Here is a 20,013-nt window from a genome sequence, read left to right on the forward strand (position 1 = left end):
TACACATCCCTGGGCACTATGGGACAATTTAGCATGGCCATTCCACCCTAACCTGTACATCCCTGGGCACTATGGGACAATTTAGCATGGCCAATCCACCCTAACCTGCACATCCCTGGGCACTATGGGACAATTTAGCATGGCCAATCCACCCTAACCTGTACATCCCTGGACACTATGGGACAATTTAGCATGGCCAATCCACCCTAACCTGCACATCCCTGGGCACTATGGGACAATTTAGCATGGCCAATCAACCCTAACCTGTAAATCCCTGGGCACTATGGGACAATTTAGCATGGCCAATCCACCCTAACCTGCACATCCCCGGGCACTATGGGACAATTTAGCACGGTCAATCTGCCCTAACCTGCACATCCCTGAGCACTATGGGACAATTTAGCATGGCGATTCCACCCTAACCTGCACATCCCTGGGCACTATGGGACAATTTAGCACGGCCAATCCACACTAACCTGCACATCCCTGGACACTATGGGGCAATTTAGCATGGCCAATCCACCCTAACCTGCACATCCCTGGACACTATGGGATAATTTATCATGGCCAATCCACCCTAACCTGCACATCCCTGGACACTATGGGATAATTTATCATGGCCAATCCACCCTAACCTGCACATCGCTGGGCACTATGGGACAATTTAGCATGGCGATTCCACCCTAACCTGCACATCCCTGGGCACTATGGGACAATTTAGCATGGCCAATCCACCCTAAGCTGCACATCCCTGGACACTATGGGGCAATTTAGCATGGCCAATCCACCCTAACCTGCACATCGCTGGGCACTATGGGACAATTTAGCATGGCGATTCCACCCTAACCTGCACATCCCTGGGCACTATGGGACAATTTAGCATGGCCAATCCACCCTAACCTGCACATCCCTGGACACTATGGTGCATTTTAGCATGGCCAATCCACCCTAACCTGCACATCCCTGGGCACTATGGGATAATTTAGCATGGCCAATCCACCCTAACCTGCACATCGCTGGGCACTATTTGACAATTTAGCATGGCCAATCCACCCTAACCTACACATCCCTAGGCACTACGGGACAATTTAGCATTGCCAATCCACCCTAACCTGCACATCCCCGGGAACTATGGGACAATTTAGCATGACCAATCCACCCTAACCTGCACATCCCTGGGCACTATGGGACAATTTAGCACGGCCAATCCACCCTAACCTGCACATCCCTGGGCACTATGGGACAATTTAGCATGGCCAATCCACCCTAACCTGCACATCCCTGGACACTATGGGATAATTTAGCATGGCCAATCCACCCTAACCTGCACATCCCTGGACACTATGGGATAATTTAGCATGGCCAATCCACCCTAACCTGCACATCCCTGGGCACTATGGGACAATTTAGCATGGCCAATCCACCTAACCTGCACATCCCTGGGCACTATGGGACAATTTAGCACGGCCAATCCACCCTAACCTACACATCCCTGGGCACTATGGGACAATTTAGCATGACCAATCCACCCTAACCTGCACATCCCTGGGCACTATGGGACAATTTAGCATGGCCAATCTACCCTAACCTACACATCCCTGGGCACTATGGGACAATTTAGCACGGCCAATCCACCCTAACCTACACATCCCTGGGCACTATGGGACAATTTAGCACGACCAATCCACCCTAACCTGCACATCCCTGGGCACTATGGGACAATTTAGCATGGCCAATCCACCCTAACCTGCACATCCCTGGACACTATGAGACAATTTAGCATGGCGATTCCACCCTAACCTGCACATCCCTGGGCACTATGGGACAATTTAGCATGGCCAATCCACCCTAACCTGCACATCCCTGGACACTATGGGGCAATTTAGCATGGCGAATCCACCCTAACCTGCACATCCCTGGGCACTATGGGATAATTTATCATGGCCAATCCACCCTAACCTGCACATCGCTGGGCACTATGGGACAATTTAGCATGGCGATTCCACCCTAACCTGCACATCCCTGGGCACTATGGGACAATTTAGCATGGCCAATCCACCCTAACCTGCACATCCCTGGACACTATGGGGCAATTTAGCATGGCCAATCCACCCTAACCTGCACATCCCTGGACACTATGGGATAATTTATCATGGCCAATCCACCCTAACCTGCACATCCCTGGACACTATGGGATAATTTATCATGGCCAATCCACCCTAACCTGCACATCCCTGGGCACTATGGGACAATTTAGCATGGCGATTCCACCCTAACCTGCACATCCCTGGGCACTATGGGACAATTTAGCATGGCCAATCCACCCTAACCTGCACATCCCTGGACACTATGGGCAATTTAGCATGGCCAATCCACCCTAACCTGCACATCCCTGGACACTATGGGATAATTTATCATGGCCAATCCACCCTAACCTGCACATCGCTGGGCACTATGGGACAATTTAGCATGGCCAATCCACTCTAACCTACACATCCCTAGGCACTACGGGACAATTTAGCATTGCCAATCCACCCTAACCTGCACATCCCCGGGCACTATGGGACAATTTAGCATGACCAATCCACCCTAACCTGCACATCCCTGGGCACTATGGGACAATTTAGCACGGCCAATCCACCCTAACCTGCACATCCCCGGGCACTATGGGACAATTTATCATGGCCAATCCACCCTAACCTGCACATCCCTGGACACTATGGGATAATTTAGCATTGCCAATCCACCCTAACCTGCACATCCCTGGACACTATGGGATAATTTAGCATGGCCAATCCACCCTAACCTGCACATCCCTGGGCACTATGGGACAATTTAGCATGTCCAATCCACCCTAACCTGCACATCCCTGGGCACGATGGGACAATTTAGCATGGCCAATCCACCCTAACCTACACATCCCTGGGCACTATGGGACAATTTAGCATGACCAATCCACCCTAACCTGCACATCCCTGGGCACTATGGGACAATTTAGCATGGCCAATCCACCCTAACCTACACATCCCTGGGCACTATGGGACAATTTAGCATGACCAATCCACCCTAACCTGCACATCCCTGGGCACTATGGGATAATTTAGCATGGCCAATCCACCCTAACCTACACATCCCTGGGCACTATGGGACAATTTAGCATGGCCAATCCACCCTAACCTACACATCCCTGGGCACTATGGGACAATTTAGCATGACCAATCCACCCTAACCTGCACATCCCTGGGCACTATGGGATAATTTAGCATGGCCAATCCACCCTAACCTACACATCCCTGGGCACTATGGGACAATTTAGCACGGCCAATCCACCCTAACCTACACATCCCTGGGCACTATGGGACAATTTAGCACGACCAATCCACCCTAACCTGCACATCCCTGGGCACTATGGGACAATTTAGCACGACCAATCCACCCTAACTTGCACATCCCTGGACACTATGGGACAATTTAGCACGGCCAATCCACCCTAACCTTCACAACCCTGGGCACTATGGGACAATTTAGCACGACCAATCCACCCTAACCTGCACATCCCTGGGCACTATGGGATAATTTAGCATGGCGAATCCACCCTAACCTGCACATCCCTGGGCACTATGGGACAATTTAGCATGGCCAATCCACCCTAACCTGTACATCCCTGGGCACTATGGACAATTTAGCATGGCCAATCCACCCTAACCTGTACATCCCTGGGCACTATGGGACAATTTAGCATGACCAATCCACCCTAACCTGCACATCCCTGGGCACTATGGGACAATTTAGCATGGCCAATCCACCCTAACCTGTACATCCCTGGACACTATGGGACAATTTAGCACGGTCAATCTGCCCTAACCTGCACATCCCTGAGCACTATGGGACAATTTAGCATGGCCAATCCACCCTAACCTGTACATCCCTGGGCACTATGGGACAATTTAGCATGGCCAATCCACCCTAACCTGCACATCCCTGGGCACTATGGGACAATTTAGCATGGCCAATCCACCCTAACCTGTACATCCCTGGACACTATGGGATAATTTAGCATGGCCAATCCACCCTAACCTGCACATCCCTGGGCACTATGGGACAATTTAGCATGGCCAATCCACCCTAACCTGCACATCCCTGGACACTATGGGACAATTTAGCATGGCCAATCCACCCTAACCTACACATCCCTGGGCACTATGGGACAATTTAGCATGACCAATCCACCCTAACCTGCACATCCCTGGGCACTATGGGACAATTTAGCATGGCCAATCTACCCTAACCTACACATCCCTGGGCACTATTGGACAATTTAGCATGACCAATCCACCCTAACCTGCACATCCCTGGGCACTATGGGATAATTTAGCATGGCCAATCCACCCTAACCTACACATCCCTGGGCACTATGGGACAATTTAGCACGGCCAATCCACCCTAACCTGCACATCCCTGGGCACTATGGGACAATTTAGCATGGCCAATCCACCCTAACCTCCACATCCCTGGGCACTATGGGACAATTTAGCACGGTCAATCTGCCCTAACCTGCACATCCCTGGGCACTATGGGACAATTTAGCACGGCCAATCCACCCTAACCTACACATCCCTGGGCACTATGGGACAATTTAGCACGACCAATCCACCCTAACCTGCACATTCCTGGGCACTATGGGACAATTTAGCATGGCCAATCCACCCTAACCTGCACATCCCTGGGCACTATGGGACAATTTAGCATGGCCAATCCACCCTAACCTGCACATCCCTGGACACTATGAGACAATTTAGCATGGCGAATCCACCCTAACCTGCACATCCCTGGGCACTATGGGACAATTTAGCATGGCCAATCCACCCTAACCTGCACATCCCTGGACACTATGGGACAATTTAGCATGGCCAATCCACCCTAACCTGCACATCCCTGGGCACTATGGGATAATTTATCATGGCCAATCCACCCTAACCTGCACATCGCTGGGCACTATGGGACAATTTAGCATGGCGATTCCACCCTAACCTGCACATCCCTGGGCACTATGGGACAATTTAGCATGGCCAATCCACCCTAACCTGCACATCCCTGGACACTATGGGGCAATTTAGCATGGCCAATCCACCCTAACCTGCACATCCCTGGACACTATGGGATAATTTATCATGGCCAATCCACCCTAACCTGCACATCCCTGGACACTATGGGATAATTTATCATGGCCAATCCACCCTAACCTGCACATCGCTGGGCACTATTGGACAATTTAGCATGGCGATTCCACCCTAACCTGCACATCCCTGGGCACTATGGGACAATTTAGCATGGCCAATCCACCCTAACCTGCACATCCCTGGACACTATGGGGCAATTTAGCATGGCCAATCCACCCTAACCTGCACATCCCTGGACACTATGGGATAATTTATCATGGCCAATCCACCCTAACCTGCACATCCCTGGCACTATGGGACAATTTAGCATGGCCAATCCACTCTAACCTACACATCCCTGGGCACTACGGGACAATTTAGCATTGCCAATCCACCCAAACCTGCACATCCCCGGGCACTATGGGACAATTTAGCATGACCAATCCACCCTAACCTGCACATCCCTGGGCACTATGGGACAATTTAGCACGGCCAATCCACCCTAACCTGCACATCCCTGGGCACTATGGGACAATTTAGCATGGCCAATCCACCCTAACCTGCACATCCCTGGACACTATGGGATAATTTAGCATGGCCAATCCACCCTAACCTGCACATCCCTGGACACTATGGGATAATTTAGCATGGCCAATCCACCCTAACCTGCACATCCCTGGCACTATGGGACAATTTAGCATGTCCAATCCACCCTAACCTGCACATCCCTGGGCACGATGGGACAATTTAGCATGGCCAATCCACCCTAACCTACACATCCCTGGGCACTATGGGACAATTTAGCATGGCCAATCCACCCTAACCTGCACATCCCCGGGCACTATGGGACAATTTAGCATGACCAATCCACCCTAACCTGCACATCCCTGGGCACTATGGGACAATTTAGCACGGCCAATCCACCCTAACCTGCACATCCCTGGGCACTATGGGACAATTTAGCATGGCCAATCCACCCTAACCTGCACATCCCTGGACACTATGGGATAATTTAGCATGGCCAATCCACCCTAACCTGCACATCCCTGGACACTATGGGACAATTTAGCATGGCCAATCCACCCTAACCTGCACATCCCTGGGCACTATGGGACAATTTAGCATGTCCAATCCACCCTAACCTGCACATCCCTGGGCACGATGGGACAATTTAGCATGGCCAATCCACCCTAACCTACACATCCCTGGGCACTATGGGACAATTTAGCATGACCAATCCACCCTAACCTGCACATCCCTGGGCACTATGGGACAATTTAGCATGGCCAATCCACCCTAACCTACACATCCCTGGGCACTATGGGACAATTTAGCATGACCAATCCACCCTAACCTGCACATCCCTGGGCACTATGGGATAATTTAGCATGGCCAATCCACCCTAACCTACACATCCCTGGGCACTATGGGACAATTTAGCATGGCCAATCCACCCTAACCTACACATCCCTGGGCACTATGGGACAATTTAGCATGACCAATCCACCCTAACCTGCACATCCCTGGGCACTATGGGATAATTTAGCATGGCCAATCCACCCTAACCTACACATCCCTGGGCACTATGGGACAATTTTGCACGGCCAATCCACCCTAACCTACACATCCCTGGGCACTATGGGACAATTTAGCACGACCAATCCACCCTAACCTGCACATCCCTGGGCACTATGGGACAATTTAGCACGACCAATCCACCCTAACCTGCACATCCCTGGGCACTATGGGACAATTTAGCACGGCCAATCCACCCTAACCTCCACATCCCTGGGCACTATGGGACAATTTAGCACGGTCAATCTGCCCTAACCTGCACATCCCTGGGCACTATGGGACAATTTAGCACGGCCAATCCACCCTAACCTACACATCCCTGGGCACTATGGGACAATTTAGCACGACCAATCCACCCTAACCTGCACATTCCTGGGCACTATGGGACAATTTAGCATGGCCAATCCACCCTAACCTGCACATCCCTGGGCACTATGGGACAATTTAGCACGGCCAATCCACCCTAACCTGCACATCCCTGGACACTATGAGACAATTTAGCATGGCGAATCCACCCTAACCTGCACATCCCTGGGCACTATGGGACAATTTAGCATGGCCAATCCACCCTAACCTGCACATCCCTGGACACTATGGGACAATTTAGCATGGCCAATCCACCCTAACCTGCACATCCCTGGGCACTATGGGATAATTTATCATGGCCAATCCACCCTAACCTGCACATCGCTGGGCACTATGGGACAATTTAGCATGGCGATTCCACCCTAACCTGCACATCCCTGGGCACTATGGGACAATTTAGCATGGCCAATCCACCCTAACCTGCACATCCCTGGACACTATGGGGCAATTTAGCATGGCCAATCCACCCTAACCTGCACATCCCTGGACACTATGGGATAATTTATCATGGCCAATCCACCCTAACCTACACATCCCTGGGCACTATGGGACAATTTAGCACGACCAATCCACCCTAACCTGCACATCCCTGGGCACTATGGGACAATTTAGCACGACCAATCCACCCTAACTTGCACATCCCTGGACACTATGGGACAATTTAGCACGGCCAATCCACCCTAACCTTCACAACCCTGGGCACTATGGGACAATTTAGCACGACCAATCCACCCTAACCTGCACATCCCTGGGCACTATGGGATAATTTAGCATGGCGAATCCACCCTAACCTGCACATCCCTGGGCACGATGGGACAATTTAGCATGGCCAATCCACCCTAACCTACACATCCCTGGGCACTATGGGACAATTTAGCATGACCAATCCACCCTAACCTGCACATCCCCGGGCACTATGGGACAATTTAGCATGACCAATCCACCCTAACCTGCACATCCCTGGGCACTATGGGACAATTTAGCACGGCCAATCCACCCTAACCTGCACATCCCTGGGCACTATGGGACAATTTAGCATGGCCAATCCACCCTAACCTGCACATCCCTGGACACTATGGGATAATTTAGCATGGCCAATCCACCCTAACCTGCACATCCCTGGACACTATGGGATAATTTAGCATGGCCAATCCACCCTAACCTGCACATCCCTGGGCACTATGGGACAATTTAGCATGTCCAATCCACCCTAACCTGCACATCCCTGGGCACGATGGGACAATTTAGCATGGCCAATCCACCCTAACCTACACATCCCTGGGCACTATGGGACAATTTAGCATGACCAATCCACCCTAACCTGCACATCCCTGGGCACTATGGGACAATTTAGCATGGCCAATCCACCCTAACCTACACATCCCTGGGCACTATGGGACAATTTAGCATGACCAATCCACCCTAACCTGCACATCCCTGGGCACTATGGGATAATTTAGCATGGCCAATCCACCCTAACCTACACATCCCTGGGCACTATGGGACAATTTAGCATGGCCAATCCACCCTAACCTACACATCCCTGGGCACTATGGGACAATTTAGCATGACCAATCCACCCTAACCTGCACATCCCTGGGCACTATGGGATAATTTAGCATGGCCAATCCACCCTAACCTACACATCCCTGGGCACTATGGGACAATTTTGCACGGCCAATCCACCCTAACCTACACATCCCTGGGCACTATGGGACAATTTAGCACGACCAATCCACCCTAACCTGCACATCCCTGGGCACTATGGGACAATTTAGCACGACCAATCCACCCTAACCTGCACATCCCTGGGCACTATGGGACAATTTAGCACGGCCAATCCACCCTAACCTTCACATCCCTGGGCACTATGGGACAATTTAGCATGGCCAATCCACCCTAACCTACACATCCCTGGGCACTATGGGACAATTTAGCATGGCCAATCCACCCTAACCTGTACATCCCTGGGCACTATGGACAATTTAGCATGGCCAATCCACCCTAACCTGCACATCCCTGGGCACTATGGGACAATTTAGCATGGCCAATCCACCCTAACCTGTACATCCCTGGACACTATGGGACAATTTAGCATGGCCAATCCACCCTAACCTGCACATCCCTGGGCACTATGGGACAATTTAGCATGGCCAATCCACCCTAACCTGTAAATCCCTGGGCACTATGGGACAATTTAGCATGGCCAATCCACCCTAACCTGCACATCCCCGGGCACTATGGGACAATTTAGCACGGTCAATCTGCCCTAACCTGCACATCCCTGAGCACTATGGGACAATTTAGCATGGCCAATCCACCCTAACCTGTACATCCCTGGGCACTATGGGACAATTTAGCATGGCCAATCCACCCTAACCTGCACATCCCTGGGCACTATGGGACAATTTAGCATGGCCAATCCACCCTAACCTGTACATCCCTGGACACTATGGGATAATTTAGCATGGCCAATCCACCCTAACCTGCACATCCCTGGGCACTATGGGACAATTTAGCATGGCCAATCCACCCTAACCTGCACATCCCTGGACACTATGGGACAATTTAGCATGGCCAATCCACCCTAACCTACACATCCCTGGGCACTATGGGACAATTTAGCATGACCAATCCACCCTAACCTGCACATCCCTGGGCACTATGGGACAATTTAGCATGGCCAATCTACCCTAACCTACACATCCCTGGGCACTATTGGACAATTTAGCATGACCAATCCACCCTAACCTGCACATCCCTGGGCACTATGGGATAATTTAGCATGGCCAATCCACCCTAACCTACACATCCCTGGGCACTATGGGACAATTTAGCACGGCCAATCCACCCTAACCTGCACATCCCTGGGCACTATGGGACAATTTAGCATGGCCAATCCACCCTAACCTCCACATCCCTGGGCACTATGGGACAATTTAGCACGGTCAATCTGCCCTAACCTGCACATCCCTGGGCACTATGGGACAATTTAGCACGGCCAATCCACCCTAACCTACACATCCCTGGGCACTATGGGATAATTTAGCACGACCAATCCACCCTAACCTGCACATCCCTGGGCACTATGGGACAATTTAGCCTGGCCAATCCACCCTAACCTGCACATCCCTGGGCACTATGGGACAATTTAGCACGGCCAATCCACCCTAACCTGCACATCCCTGGACACTATGAGACAATTTAGCATGGCGATTCCACCCTAACCTGCACATCCCTGGGCACTATGGGACAATTTAGCATGGCCAATCCACCCTAACCTGCACATCCCTGGACACTATGGGACAATTTAGCATGGCCAATCCACCCTAACCTGCACATCCCTGGGCACTATGGGATAATTTATCATGGCCAATCCACCCTAACCTGCACATCGCTGGGCACTATGGGACAATTTAGCATGGCGATTCCACCCTAACCTGCACATCCCTGGGCACTATGGGACAATTTAGCATGGCCAATCCACCCTAACCTGCACATCCCTGGACACTATGGGGCAATTTAGCATGGCCAATCCACCCTAACCTGCACATCCCTGGACACTATGGGATAATTTATCATGGCCAATCCACCCTAACCTGCACATCCCTGGACACTATGGGATAATTTATCATGGCCAATCCACCCTAACCTGCACATCGCTGGGCACTATTGGACAATTTAGCATGGCGATTCCACCCTAACCTGCACATCCCTGGGCACTATGGGACAATTTAGCATGGCCAATCCACCCTAACCTGCACATCCCTGGACACTATGGGCAATTTAGCATGGCCAATCCACCCTAACCTGCACATCCCTGGACACTATGGGATAATTTATCATGGCCAATCCACCCTAACCTGCACATCCCTGGGCACTATGGGACAATTTAGCATGGCCAATCCACTCTAACCTACACATCCCTAGGCACTACGGGACAATTTAGCATTGCCAATCCACCCTAACCTGCACATCCCCGGGCACTATGGGACAATTTAGCATGACCAATCCACCCTACCCTGCACATCCCTGGGCACTATGGGACAATTTAGCACGGCCAATCCACCCTAACCTGCACATCCCTGGGCACTATGGGACAATTTAGCATGGCCAATCCACCCTAACCTGCACATCCCTGGACACTATGGGATAATTTAGCATGGCCAATCCACCCTAACCTGCACATCCCTGGACACTATGGGATAATTTAGCATGGCCAATCCACCCTAACCTGCACATCCCTGGGCACTATGGGACAATTTAGCATGTCCAATCCACCCTAACCTGCACATCCCTGGGCACGATGGGACAATTTAGCATGGCCAATCCACCCTAACCTACACATCCCTGGGCACTATGGGACAATTTAGCATGACCAATCCACCCTAACCTGCACATCCCTGGGCACTATGGGACAATTTAGCATGACCAATCCACCCTAACCTGCACATCCCTGGGCACTATGGGACAATTTAGCACGGCCAATCCACCCTAACCTGCACATCCCTGGGCACTATGGGACAATTTAGCATGGCCAATCCACCCTAACCTGCACATCCCTGGACACTATGGGATAATTTAGCATGGCCAATCCACCCTAACCTGCACATCCCTGGACACTATGGGATAATTTAGCATGGCCAATCCACCCTAACCTGCACATCCCTGGGCACTATGGGACAATTTAGCATGTCCAATCCACCCTAACCTGCACATCCCTGGGCACGATGGGACAATTTAGCATGGCCAATCCACCCTAACCTACACATCCCTGGGCACTATGGGACAATTTAGCATGACCAATCCACCCTAACCTGCACATCCCTGGGCACTATGGGACAATTTAGCATGGCCAATCCACCCTAACCTACACATCCCTGGGCACTATGGGACAATTTAGCATGACCAATCCACCCTAACCTGCACATCCCTGGGCACTATGGGATAATTTAGCATGGCCTATCCACCCTAACCTACACATCCCTGGGCACTATGGGACAATTTAGCATGGCCAATCCACCCTAACCTACACATCCCTGGGCACTATGGGACAATTTAGCATGACCAATCCACCCTAACCTGCACATCCCTGGGCACTATGGGATAATTTAGCATGGCCAATCCACCCTAACCTACACATCCCTGGGCACTATGGGACAATTTAGCACGGCCAATCCACCCTAACCTACACATCCCTGGGCACTATGGGACAATTTAGCACGACCAATCCACCCTAACCTGCACATCCCTGGGCACTATGGGACAATTTAGCACGACCAATCCACCCTAACCTGCACATCCCTGGGCACTATGGGACAATTTAGCACGGCCAATCCACCCTAACCTTCACATCCCTGGGCACTATGGGACAATTTAGCATGACCAATCCACCCTAACCTGCACATCCCTGGGCACTATGGGATAATTTAGCATGGCCAATCCACCCTAACCTGCACATCCCTGGGCACTATGGGACAATTTAGCATGGCCAATCCACCCTAACCTACACATCCCTGGGCACTATGGGACAATTTAGCATGGCCAATCCACCCTAACCTGTACATCCCTGGGCACTATGGGACAATTTAGCATGGCCAATCCACCCTAACCTGCACATCCCTGGGCACTATGGGACAATTTAGCATGGCCAATCCACCCTAACCTGTACATCCCTGGACACTATGGGACAATTTAGCATGGCCAATCCACCCTAACCTGCACATCCCTGGGCACTATGGGACAATTTAGCATGGCCAATCCACCCTAACCTGCACATCCCCGGGCACTATGGGACAATTTAGCACGGTCAATCTGCCCTAACCTGCACATCCCTGAGCACTATGGGACAATTTAGCATGGCCAATCCACCCTAACCTGCGCATCCCTGGGCACTATGGGACAATTTAGCATGGCCAATTTGACTGTTCTGCTCAGTTGCGATTTTGCCCACTTTGACAATTGCCCCCTTTTCTGTCGCAGTTTCTACCCGCGTCTGTTCGAGAAGATGTTCTCTCAAAGCATCGAGGAGCCCACACAGCTGCCGTACCTGATCGCGTTCCCGATGGTCTGCTGCCACTTCTCAAACTGCATCCACAACATGTGCCCTGAGGAGGTCGGTCACTGCACATCTCTGCCTCCTTGTCTGTGCATCGCGGCTCCGGTCCCAGCTTAACCCATCTTCATGTCATTCTTCCGGTACTGTGTCACCACGGGAGGGCACACCCTCTCAGAGTTGGCTGCCTTTGCAAGTCATTGAAACTCTGCGATTTGCCATCCTTGCAATTCAGGGGCTCAATCGTCTCTTCCTGTTGCTATGTTGTTAAAGGAAGTGACATAGGCCAGTTCTCATGTCCAGCATTGGGGCCTAATTTGCCACCTGTCCAGGAGTGGGCCAGAAATGAAAGTCCATCTCCTGAATGCTGCGATGTGCGGCCCTGAAGAAATAAAATTGCAGGGACGTCAAAAAAAGATTGTTTTTTGTCAAATTCTTTGAAGGTTTCTCTTTACAGGTCTCGAGGGTTAAAGGTTGGAAGGACAGGCCGCTTGGCTGATTGGCTGTGCGTCACATTGGTCAGGAGTGTCAGCCTGAAGTGTGTGAGAAGGTCTCCAGGAAGTGACTTCATCACCACTTGGCAACTCCGGGGCGACTCATTCTGTTACACTAACTCTGAGAGAGCGCCTGTGCTGCCACCTAGCTCAGAGATGGCCCGATGCTGGTGGGTGAGGGTTATAGGTTGCCAGGGAGTTCTCATTTCGATTGGCAGCTCTAGAATTAACGTGAGCTTCACTTGAGGAGATAGTACAGTTGCCCACTGATGCAAGGGTGGCACCCTCAAAGCTCAGCTCTTGCCTGCCAGAGTCCTGGTGAGTGCCACCAGAAGTGGAGACAGGCACACACTGGCGATATCGGGTTGGCAAATGCATTGCAGCGGGCGCTGCCAATGAGAATGGCAGTCTGACTGGAGTCAGTGTTTCCTACCAGGGCGAGGGTGACCACTGATGGCAGCTTTTGTTTCTCTCTGGGCAGTACAACGTCCTCCAGAAACGAAGCCTGGGCCTGTGCAGCAACTTTCTGGATGAAATCGCCAAACAGGCCAGCAGCTGTATGATCCAACTGTGCTATGAGCAACATAACCTCAGCGAGAAGGTGAGCGACAGAGGCGATGGGCTGGGCGGGTGGGGTGGGATTGGTATCGTTTGCGGCATTGGTTCGTTGGACTGACATGCAGCCTTTGCTGGGCTGGTCCCTCCTCAGCTCCTGCCCAAACACACCGCTCAGACCATCAGCAAAGTCGTCAACAAGAAACGCAAGAAGCCCGTCAGCAAGAAAGCAGAGCCCAACAGAGAAAAGCCGGGAATCGAGAGCCAGCGAAAGGACAGAGCCGTTGACACCAAGTAAGTGAGGGGGATGGAGGTCTGAGGACATTCGGTGTGCACCTGACCCCCAAACCGCAGCTCAGTACATGTGGTGGCTCTCTGCTGCAACTGGGATTGCAGATCCACCTCAAGAATGGAACGTAGGCCCTAACTTTCTTTCAGCTTAAAGGTCGCAGTGAACGGGGTTTTCCAGACGTGGCACAAGCCACTTGATGTTCAGCAAAAGACAATTTATTTAAACACTGACGTTAAAGTGCAAACAAAAGAAAGAGGAATTTAAAATCACCTAACTAGAGGGACGGCTTGGTGGCTTAGTGGCTCAGTGGTTAGCACTGCTGCCTCACAGCGCCAGGGACCCAGGTTCAATTCCAGCCTCAGGCAACTGTCTGTGTGGAGTTTGCACATTCTCCCCGTGTCTGCGTGGGTTTCCTCCTCCAGTATAAAGATGCTCAAGTTAGGGTGGATTGGCCATGCTAAATTGTCCCATAGTGTCCAGGGATGTGGAGGTTAGGGGGGATTGGCCATGCTAAATTGTCCCATAGTGCCCAGGGATGTGCAGGTTAGGGTGGATTGGCCATGCTAAATTGTCCCATAGTGTCCAGGGATGTGTAGGTTAGGGGGGATTGGCCATGATAAATTTTCCCATAGTGCCCAGGGATGTGCAGGTTAGGGTGGATTGGCCATGCTAAATTGTCCCATAGTGCCCAGGGATGTGCAGGTTAGGGTGGATTGGCCGTGCTAAATTGTCCCATAGTGCCCAGGGATGTGCAGGTTAGGGTGGATTGGCCATGCTAAATTGTCCCATAGTGCCCAGGGATGTGCAGGTTAGGGTGGATTGGTCATGCTAAATTGTCCCATAGTGCCCAGGGATGTGCAGGTTAGGGGGGATTGGCCATGCTAAATTGTCCCATAGTGCCCAGGGATGTGCAGGTTGGGTGCATTAATCAGGGGGAAATGTTGGGGAACGGGTCTGGGCGGTTACTCTCCAGAATGTCAGTGTGTACTTGTTGGGCTGAATGGCCTGTTTCCACACTGGAGGTATTCTCTGATTCTATTGGAAATCTTGACTGAATAATATAGAGTAACAATGGCTAATTGACTGTTCCAGTACAGTACCATCCCATCAACAACCATCCCGCCTTGGCAAAAAGGCAGATTCCGACACAGGTTCTCACATGCAGTTCTCCAATCCAGGAGGAAACAACATCAACAGGAAATTCTGAGAGAAGAGCAGCTGGGAATCATTCACTGAAGCTCTATTGAGACCCCAGTAGCTTCTGACACTACCGAGAGTCCAAAACCCAGACATCCTGATCTGTGATCATTCAGGCTGCATTAAAATAAACCCAAGGCCTCTCAAGTAGTTTTCAGCAGCCAATTCTGCATTACAACCTCTCTTAAAAAAAAGGATAAAATATCATCTTAAAGTGAAAGCATCGTCAGAGTAGCCATAGTTATACCTGATGCTGTTGGTTAACTTCCAAATAGGCACATTGATGCTGATTGCTATTGAGCCGTTGCTATAGGGAATGCGCCAGACCCTGGCACCTTCTCCATGGCAAGCCACTGGGCTCTTCTCCTTCCCTGCAAGATAAATTGTTGCGCCCTTTGAAAATGTGGTATTCTTGCAATTGTGTCCTGATGAGGGATGAGCAAGAAGGGGACTCGCTCTTTTCAGCAATGTCTTGCAACGTCGTCAGGGATAGATCCGAAGAGGTAGCACTAAACCGGTTTCTCTGTTCCAGCATGGATAAACATCACCTGACCCTCACTGAATACTGCATGGCCATCAACTACGTCCGAGAGCTGGTCATATTTGAGCACACTGTATTACCCGCTGAATACTTGACAAGCCAGTTAGAAGTCCGGCTCACCAGGTAACCATGACAACTTGGGCTAGCCACTGGGACTGGACCGTGCCTTTACGACCGTACTTCTTCAGTCTTCAACTGTTCTAACAATCCAAGTTAGGATTTTACTGACAGAACTGATCAGGGGAATAGACAGAGTAGACAGTCAGAGACTTTTTCCCCAGGTACAACAGAGTGTTACAAGGGGACATAAATTTAAGGTGAAGGGTGGAAGGTATAGGGGGGGATGTCAGGGGTGGGTTCTTTACCCAGAGAGTGGTGGGGGCATGGAATGCGCTGCCTGTGGGAGTGGCAGAGTCAGAATCATTGGTGACCTTTAAGGGGCAATTGGATAGGTACATGGATAGGTGCTTAAGCTAGGACAACATCGTGGGCCGAAGGGCCTGTTCTGTGCTGTATTGTTCTATGTTTCTATGTTCTAACTTATTTAAGGGGCTTGATCAGGCTCCACAACTACAAATCTTTGAAGGTATTGAGAACTTTAGCTTTATTGGAAAAGACTGTGCTGTCACATTTGGATTGTCCAGCTTAATTATTTGTTCTGACTTCAGTTTCTTTGCAGGACTTAAGACAGCACTTTCATGAGCAGCTAGTCATAACTGGGAGCTGCATATTGAGTCTCTCTCCTCTCTCAATCACTTGAATCCAATCCACTTCCCCCACAAGCTAAAGTAATCAATGGGGAACTGTGACAAGCAGACATCACCAGGGAGGACTCATAATCGATCACGAAACTCTCTTCGCGAACATATTTTTGAAAAACACGCTTCCAAATCCTCTCATAAAGACCTGACGTTTGTAGAGCGTAGCTAAAAGGAGACATGACATCAGAATGTTGTGTCTCACTCTCGTCAGGACTGGGACACCAGGAACGTGGAAGGGGAACACTAATTTGGATGGCATGGGACGAGGTTACTGATTGGTTGGACCGTTGTAGGCATGGAGATGCAACAGGAACTGTTCTCTATCATGGAAGGGATGTTATTAGGAATCCAGAGCCCCTAGCTAATGTTCTGGGGACTTAGGTTCAAATCCCACCATGGCCGATGGTGAAATTTGAATTCAATAAGAAAAAAAATTGGATTTTACAAGTTTAATGATGACCGCAAAAATCATTGTCATAAAAACCCATCTGAGTCACTAATCTCCTTTTAATCTGGCGTCCTAATCTGGCCTACACGTGACTCCAGACCCACAACCAACACGGTCGACTCTCAACTGTCCTCTGGGCCATTCAGAATGGGAAATATCCTCTGACCGAAACGGAATTGTTCATCTTTGTTAGAATCGAAGGAAATAGAATCCCTACTGTGTGGAAACAGGCCCTTCAGCAGGTAAAGTCCACACCGACCGTCCGAAGAGTCTTCTATCCAAGCCTATTCCCCTCCCCTATTGCTCTACATTTACCCCTGACTAATGCACCGAAGAAACTCTCAGGTGAATCCGAATGCTCAGGATGTTGTGATGGAGAACGCAACAGGAGTTACGGTCCAACAGTTGGATTCATGCCAGCCTGGCTGGAGCTGAATTAACCAACTAACTCAAATTGACAATGAACAGTTCCTGCTGCATCGCCATGCCAACCAGAATCCAGGCTGCTGGAAAAGCGCAGCAGGTCAGGCAGCATCCAAGAAACAGGAGATTCGACGTTTCGGGCATAAGCCCTTCTTCAGGAATGGAGCTCTGATCTCCAGCATCTGCAGCCCTCATTTTCTCCTCGAAGATTTTAACCGACTGCCAATCCTCTTGCAAGGATGCCTTCCTTGAAGAAGCTCTCTTCCTCCCTCTACAAGGATTTCAGTGAGTCCCTCTCTCACTGCACGCCCCAGGTCATCTCCTCTGCATTCCTGAAGAAGGGCTTATGCCCGAAACGTCGATTCTCCTGCTCCTTGGATGCTGCCTGACCTGCTGCGCTTTTCCAGCAACACGTTTTCAACCAGAATCCAACCAATCAGTACCCACTTCTCACGCCATATAAATTAGTGTTCCCTTTCCAAGTATGGTTCCTCACCTGATGTAAGCAAGATGGAGATCTTTCAGCAAGGTTTATATCATGTGCTTCCAAGCAATCATTCGAATCCAATCCTTGACTCCAGTTTAACCTGCCAATGTCCCCTTGGATCTGATGAATCCTTCATCCTTTCGATTTAAAACGTTTTCCTCTATGTTGCTGCTTGTTCTTTTCCATGACTTGTCCAAAACGTTTGCCAATCCCTCTTAGCCAATCTGCTCCCACGGCTGCTTGATTAGAGAGTCAGCCAGCTCAGGAACAGACCCTTCAGCCCAGCTCGTCCATGCTGACCAAGGTTCCCAAACCGATCTAGTGCCACTTGCCTGTGTTAGCCCCTTATCCCTCTAAACCCTTCCTATTCATGGACCCGTCGAGATGCTGCCAGACCTGCTGAGCTTTTCCAGCAATTTCTGTTGTCATTGTTTATATCATTTGGGTCAGAGGAGAGGGTGCAGAGCGTTAAGACGGGACAGATTCTAGAATACCTTTGAGAGTGATGGGAATCGAAGGATTTTTCTGCTCATGATTTTATTTTCACAAAGTTGCATTTCTCCTTCGAGAGACGATTCTGTCTGTTAGTTTCTGTCTATGTTTGTGAGGGCGAGTTTTGAGAAGATTTGTAGCTCGGGTTGAGGTTCTGGATGAAGCTTTGTTTGGAGGGTCACTGATGATGTTACAGCGTATGGTGACGAAATGTCTGAAAGCAGACCTTCCAGCTCAGTGAGCAAACCTGCATCCACGTTTGTGAGAATTAGGGTAGACATGACTGGTGACCTCAATGCCCATTGGACCGAGTTGCCTTGCCCGTTTCAGAGGGCATTTGACAGTCAACCAACTTGGCTGTGGGTCGGGAGTCATGTGTAGGCCCAGACCAGGTGAGGAAGGCAGATTCCATTCCCTAAAGGACGTGACTGAACCCGACGGGGTTTATAATAATCAGTACCATCCATGGTGATCAGGATGGAAATGGCTTTATAAATGGGATTCTCCATAAGCTAGATGTTTCTTTTCTTTTCCCCTATTCTGAAATTATTCAAAATGACACTGTTTCATTAGAGAATCCTGACAGTGTGGAAACAGGCCATTCGGCCCAATGTGTCCACACTGATTCTCCGAAGAGTAACCTACCCAGACCCATTTCCCTACCCTATTACTCAATGTTTCCCCTGACTAATGCACACAACGTACGCATCCCTGGACACTATGGGGTAATTTAGCATGGCCAATCCACCCTAACCTGCACATCCCTGGGCACTATGGGACAATTTAGCACGGCCAATCCACCCTAACCTGCACATCCCTGGGCACTATGGGACTAAATTACCCCATAGCGCCCAGGGATGTGCAGATTAGGGTGGATTGGTCATGCTAAATTGTCCCATAGTGTCCAGGGATATGTAGGTTAGGGTGGATTGGCCATGCTAAATTACCCCATAGCGCCCAGGGATGTGCAGATTAGGGTGGATTGGTCATGCTAAATTGTCCCATAGTGTCCAGGGATATGTAGGTTAGGGTGGATTGGCCATGCTAAATTACCCCATAGTGCCCAGGGATATGTAGGTTAGGGTGGATTGGCCATGCTAAATTGTCCCATAGTGTCCAGGGATATGTAGGTTAGGGTGGATTGGCCATGCTATATTGTCCCATAGTG

The 20,013-nt window shown here is 50.4% G+C and overlaps 1 protein-coding gene across 1 annotated transcript in view; it reads left to right on the forward strand.

Moving 5' to 3' along the window:
• LOC132805843 (nck-associated protein 1-like) overlaps positions 1-20,013 on the forward strand; it is a 165,090-nt gene that overhangs the window by 101,627 nt on the left and 43,450 nt on the right. Inside the window, exons 17-20 of the mRNA XM_060821150.1 lie at positions 13,083-13,215; positions 14,131-14,250; positions 14,359-14,498; positions 16,226-16,357. Coding sequence (XP_060677133.1) covers positions 13,083-13,215; positions 14,131-14,250; positions 14,359-14,498; positions 16,226-16,357 — 525 coding nt within the window. The remainder of the gene's footprint in view (positions 1-13,082; positions 13,216-14,130; positions 14,251-14,358; positions 14,499-16,225; positions 16,358-20,013) is intronic.

Source organism: Hemiscyllium ocellatum, chromosome X, assembly GCF_020745735.1.
Source record: "Hemiscyllium ocellatum isolate sHemOce1 chromosome X, sHemOce1.pat.X.cur, whole genome shotgun sequence".
NCBI classification, from domain to species: domain Eukaryota; kingdom Metazoa; phylum Chordata; class Chondrichthyes; order Orectolobiformes; family Hemiscylliidae; genus Hemiscyllium; species Hemiscyllium ocellatum.